Source organism: Glandiceps talaboti, chromosome 21 (assembly GCF_964340395.1).
Source record: "Glandiceps talaboti chromosome 21, keGlaTala1.1, whole genome shotgun sequence".
Classification (NCBI taxonomy): Eukaryota; Metazoa; Hemichordata; class Enteropneusta; family Spengelidae; genus Glandiceps; species Glandiceps talaboti.
In genome coordinates, this window is record NC_135569.1 from 14,408,884 (window position 1) to 14,414,923 (window position 6,040).

The window sequence follows — 6,040 nt, forward strand, 5'->3', positions numbered from 1 at the left end:
TATCATACCGTAGAGGGCGTTAGCATAGTCAGCAGCAGGTACACTCAGAACTGAGATGGTCAACCATACATGTATGCTACTCGTATTTTAAACCGCATTGGTGTATTTATCGGATTGCTTTTCATGATTGTCAATTTTTTCTTCTCCAGCACTCCGTAAATGATTAACATTTCCTATATGACCAAAATTTCTAAACTTACAGAATATTTTTTGAAAAAGTTGTAAATTGTCCACTCACACACATGCATACTATTAATGTAAGACATATTTGGTTCATTTAATGTACAGAAAGTGTAGTAGCAGTCATCATGACAGATAGACTCGAATCGGCCTATTAAAAATACATAGCTGATGTCAGTGTTTTCATTAGAACGACTCGAATTGTGTTATTAAAAATATACAGCTAATGTCAGTGTTTTCAGTAGAACAACATGAATGAAGGAATTCGCGAAGAGACTGATTTCTGATTCATAACTACTAAAATCTTTTGATCAGGACTAATCAAGTTCTTGTGATTGTGACTGAGGCGTGTATATAACAAACAACGCTGAGAAAAAGGCAGCCCCAAAGCCTGCAGCTGATGCAATAAGGACAGTAGTCAGGTGGGTACCTGCAGCACTTGCTATTGGTCCCAAGATGGCGGACAATAAAATCTGTGCCAGGAAAAGCTGACATTGTAGACAGGCTGTGTCTGTAGCAAGTCCTCGCTGGATTGCACCTCGATTCACATACTACAAGGAACAGAAAAATATGTTGAAATTATTCAAATTATTCTAAAATTAAAATTAATTAATTTATTTTAATTAATTTAAATTATTTTTTGAAAAATACTCTCTTTTTGGTAAAGTTAAAGATATATATTTTGGTTAAAACTATAATACTATACTTTTTGAGAGAATGTGGGTATTATGAAAAGTTGAAGGAATGGGTTATTATAACTGATTTTGTAGTTGTTGGCGTTAATTGACATATCCACCGTGGTCTGTACTTGATGTTGACTCGCTCCAGATGGCGATTGTATAAATGAATTGCAAATAAAGGAAAATCGTGAAAAAATAAAATATGACATAGTCATATTATTTTTCCAATATTTATATGGCCTAAAAATGTCTGGTTCCGGTTACCCGACCCCACCTAGCTTTTCACTGCCGACCCTAAACATTTTTTTGTTTACATATTCGAGAAAAAATAATAAAATCGCGAAAATTGTCTCGCCTGACATAATGGATGCTGGAACTGGCATCAACTCAAAAAGACAATATGAAACTGTTCGTCCAATCTGTAATGGCTGTACATCATCTGAGAGGAAACCAATAACACAGAGACCATATTTGAAAACAACGGAAAATATAATTACCTGAACTAAACTAGACACATGAAAAAAAATACTATAAAGTAAATTTAAGAAATCTACCTACCTATTTCAAAATTGAGTGTAACCGGAACCATACAATTTTTTTATTAGGCCTTAAATAATATTAACTGCACTGGACTTTTGGAGTCTTTGCTGTGGTAAAATGGTAGCGAAAATGTGAATGTTGATACCACAGTGCATATGTATTGGAAGATCTGACTCGGGTATTTATTGCAGGTGACTAATCTGATTAAAATCTGAACAGGGAAAAGGCTCTATTTACTCTTGGAGGAAGGCTGAGAGGGGTATAAACTAAAGAAAACGTCAAGGACAATCATAGTAGACGTGAAATATGGTTACATAAAACAAATGGATGCCTCCTCCTCGATAAGATTTAATGTAATTTAATCTTAGTCTGTAAGTTACGCCGTGACGGGCGCCCTCACACATCGATCAACCCATCACATAACAGACAAGTACAGACCACGATGGATGTGTCAGTTATTGTGAGAGGAGGTCGGTGTTGGCAGAACGGCACGACGTGTCTTACAGTTTACTTACATCTTCGTTGTCGTGGAATCTAGCTAGAATGATGAACGGCAGGGTTGCTATAGTGGTGTAAATCACACCGTACGTTGAACAGAGCACAAGGGTAGCTATGACGCTATCACTGAAGATGGCTTGGAGACCTGTACCAACAGCAAAGATTAGTTCGCCTCCAACGTAGAGAGTGCGCAGACTCAACTTTAAAATAAGTCTATCCAGTATAACTGAAAAAGAAGGAAAGCATAAACGAGTAATTCCATTAGCTGACCTGGCAATCCGTACTGTCGGAATATTACGGTCTAAATTATGAATAATATATTGCATTCTGTGTACAAAATACATTAGGTAAATGGAACTGGTTGCTAAGGGAGCTAGCATTCTATTTTCTCACGTTTTGCTTCATAATAAGCATTCGGGACATATATGTACAATTTGTATTTGACAACCTAACGAATCGATTGGGATTGACACTTTTTAATTACAACGAATGGTTACTGTTGAAATGCCGACGTTTAATCAGCTATGTGCGAAATGGTTCTAGGGCAATGCCACCCCCCCCCCCCCGCTGTGATCCCAACCCCTCGGACACAGGCTGTCCCGGGACAGCTGATGAGATATGTAACATGCATGTACAATATGCTAACGAAGCCAAATATGGATCCCAGGCTTTCAATTCAATGTTAGTACTTACGTGAATATAATGCTGCAGAAAAGGCAAAGATACACATTCCCCAACATCCCATTTTGACACCGTCGTCGTAACGTTGGTGTTCTGGTGAATCTTCTGGCTTTGAAGGATCGCCTGTATGAGTTATAAACGTAATCAGCATATAACTTATAGGACAAAGCTCGAGTTCGGGTCATCTTTCCCTTCTATACTCATCATTGATTTTAGAAGCTATTATGCTAGTTGCAGAATAAATGTCCTAAGCTACAGAACGTTTGTAGGAGAAACGATTGATTGAGCTTCAGTTTATGTGACGTGACGTCAAAGAATGCTCTGTTTGATCATAGACCCTACACTCTCTATGATTTCCTGATGCAGTCATCTTATTGTGAGGGATCTACTTACACATATACATAAACATCAGGCGAGATTTCAGCATAGGTAGTAAAAATATAGAGAGCAAGTTGTCATTGTGACCAATGGTACACAAAGAATAAACAGTGTTTTGTATACAGAAATGTGAATGGTGACATATATATTTGATATCCACTGTCCTTTCTGGATAACAAGATGGACACGAAATCTTACCTTTATAAACAACTTGTGCCATGTAATCAGTAAAGAATAACAATACACTAAGGTAGGCAAGTTCTCCAAGAAAATGGTTGACGCAAAGAAAAACTAACTCTCTTGGCATTTTTACAATTGACTTCAACAATGTTAGAGTTGAAGTTTCAGAAAAGGGTTCTGGGGATGAGTCTGTAGCTTGACCAGGTGCTGTAATTAGGGATGCATCTGCGCATGTCTCAAATGTTCTGTCTTCAGTGGCGTTTCTATTCCTATCGTACATTCCGCCATTGTGTTGGTATGAAGAGATGTCGTCTTCTTCATAGTAGTTAATGCTGCCATAGTTTTTCTTCTCGCCGCCATATTTGATTCCTGTGACGTCATCATCGTCTGCTTCATTCGACAAAAGTGCCTGCCTATCTTCCTGTATGTTATCCAACGTTCTCACTTTCTTCAGAGGGGTCTCTTTCACGCTAAATAGAGTCAAGGTAAACGCCACAAGACACACTGCCAAGTTGAAAACATAGATGACGCGGACTTGTGAACCTAGGGCCGGTCCAAGAGGTGTTTTCATCCAATCTATTCCTCCTATGACGTAACCAATACCCCCTCCAAGACCTTAAAATGGAATAGTCAAACAGGTATTCATACTGAGAACTAATATTGATCTTATAATTTTTTACAAAAAATATCTTAATCTATACAAAACGACAGCATATGTCTGTGTGAAAAAATCTGGAGATACAAAATCTGTATTCTTAATTTTTCATCATAGAATTTCAGTGCACAAAACTAGAAAAGTCGACACCAAGCTGATGCAGCATTGAATGAGGATAAATGTCTAACTCTGAGCATACCGATAAAAAACGCCAGACAACATGGTCAACCTTCATGACATATCATTGACTTTTTTCTGTCAGTCAAATGTATCAATTCAGCCATACCTGTTAGAAGAGCCCGTATGTTCATACCACGTTCTATGTCGTTAGCACTACACACGTCAACGATATACGCCCTGTGAGGGCAGTCTACTGAGTCAGCACAGAAATCCATCACCACCACACCAATGATAGTGAATACAATGCTCCATACAGTGTACGTGTCTGTGGATAAATATAGATTTAGTATGGACACTAAACGAATGTGTTTGTTAGATTATTTTGCCGAAACGCGCATGCATAATGGCTGAGTCACAAGATGATTGATTGACAGACTGATTGACTGACTGACTGGCTGCTTGCTTGCTTGCTTGCCTGCTTGATTGATTGATTGATTGATTGATTGATTGATTGATTGATTGATTGATTGATTGAGTGAGTGAGTGAGTGAGTGATTGACTGATTTGTTGGTGAGTACACCCGGGGTTGACCCACAGGCATTTGTTTCCCGAGTTATGGCTCAGAATATTTCTATCAGAATACAATAAAATGACGATAATATCGTTAATATTGACGTATTAAACCAACACTATATGAAAGGGGTGAAATTACACTTGTTTCTGTGATAGCGCAGTTTCACTCAATGCGAAGGAAGACACTTCCTTCGCATTGAGTGATCGCGATCACAGAAACAAGTGTAATTTTACCCCTTTCATATAGTGTTGGTTTAATACGTCAATATTAACGATATTATCGTCATTTTATTGTATTCTGATAGAAATATTCTGAGCCATAACTCGGGAACAAATGCCCGTGGGTTGACCCCATACTAGTAGGTCTATAAGGTTAACATTTCTCCGTTTATTGGCTGACCTTTGACCTCAGGTTGGCGATAAAGCTGCCAATAAAGTACACGTGAAGTAGTATGACATACCTGAATGTTCGACCAATTTACCGAAGTATGCACCGTTGAGGACCAAAGTGAGACCTATGAGTATTCCAATACACAGTGCGAGTATAAATGGTCGTCGTCTTCCCCAACTGCTTGTGCAACGATCACTGAACGTTCCAATCAATGGCTGAAACACAAAACCCAATATTGGACCCAAAAACCAGTTTAAACTATAAAGTTGATTGGGTAGGCCAATTTTAAGTAGAATTGGTGTCGACAGAGCTGTCTCTGTTGCGAAACAGTATTGCGTTCCGAAGACCATTGCACTGAGTAAAATAAGACGGATGGTTGATCGCCTCGGTGGTTCGGGAACGTCCAAGTAGTCCTGTGCTACTACGGTGTCGTCTGCAAGAGCTTCTACGGTAGGTAATTGTGGAATTTGACTAATCGACGTCCTGTGAGAATTCTGACGTCGCCTGCTGTGTCGACGGTAAGCACGCTGTACTTCGAAACTCGCCTCGTCGTTTTCATGGTGACTTATGGATAGGCTTCTGGGTCTAAAGTACGGGCTTTTCATCGACATAGTAATAGAGCTGGAGTAGCTACCATACGACGTACTGTACCTGTGTGGTGATGACATTGAACTTCGTCGTCTCTGCGGAATTGATTGTGAACCAGACTGGCCATAGTGACTGGATGACGGCACTGGGGATTCATTCGGTGACGCCATTCTGAGTTTCAGTGAGTTTCTCGTTGATGGATTGGTATACACGTTTCAATTGGAAGTAATCGGTGAATGGAAAGCCCTGGTACATGCACAGTGAATAAGAACAGAGAGATAACCATCAAATGTCAGTTAATTTGTAACTACCCAAGTGCAGGTTGTGTATAGACATCATGGACATCGACCAGTCACGCAAATACCTCATGGACTTACCAGAAGTGACGCAACACTGCTGTCCAAGTCCATCACACGCCGATCTACGTACTTGTATACACTAGCGATTATGAATCTATGCATTTGGGTCACCGTGAACTAGACTGCAAAACTGGGACACATGTGAAAAGTCAGTTTGGACTATTTAATTAAAGGATGTATTTAAAAGTTATACAGTATTTGCACGGTTTTGGCACAG

General features: G+C 39.3%; 1 protein-coding gene across 1 annotated transcript; it reads right to left on the reverse strand.

Annotated features, from left to right (window-relative positions):
* Nucleotides 1-497: 497 nt before the first annotated feature.
* LOC144451278 (membrane-associated transporter protein-like) lies at nt 498-5,634 on the reverse strand. Its single transcript, XM_078142081.1, has 6 exons — nt 4,947-5,634; nt 4,079-4,237; nt 3,156-3,752; nt 2,592-2,702; nt 1,916-2,124; nt 498-731 (listed from the first exon to the last, which is right to left on the reverse strand). The coding sequence occupies exons 1-6, from the start codon at nt 5,632-5,634 to the stop codon at nt 498-500; spliced, it is 1,998 nt and encodes a 665-aa protein (XP_077998207.1).
* Between the last annotated feature and the right edge of the window lie 406 nt (nt 5,635-6,040).

What these genes read in the sequence shown, in the direction of transcription:
- LOC144451278 (XM_078142081.1), bottom strand. Translation starts at nt 5,634, where the DNA reads ATGGCGTCACCGAATGAATCCCCAGTGCCGTCATCCAGTCACTATGGC. An exon ending in TAAATTGGTCGAACATTCAG is followed by an intron (nt 4,238 to 4,946) that starts GTATGTCATACT and finishes ATTTATCCACAG; the next exon opens with ACACGTACACTGTATGGAGC. An exon ending in GATTCCACGACAACGAAGAT is followed by an intron (nt 732 to 1,915) that starts GTAAGTAAACTG and finishes TGTTCCTTGTAG; the next exon opens with TATGTGAATCGAGGTGCAAT.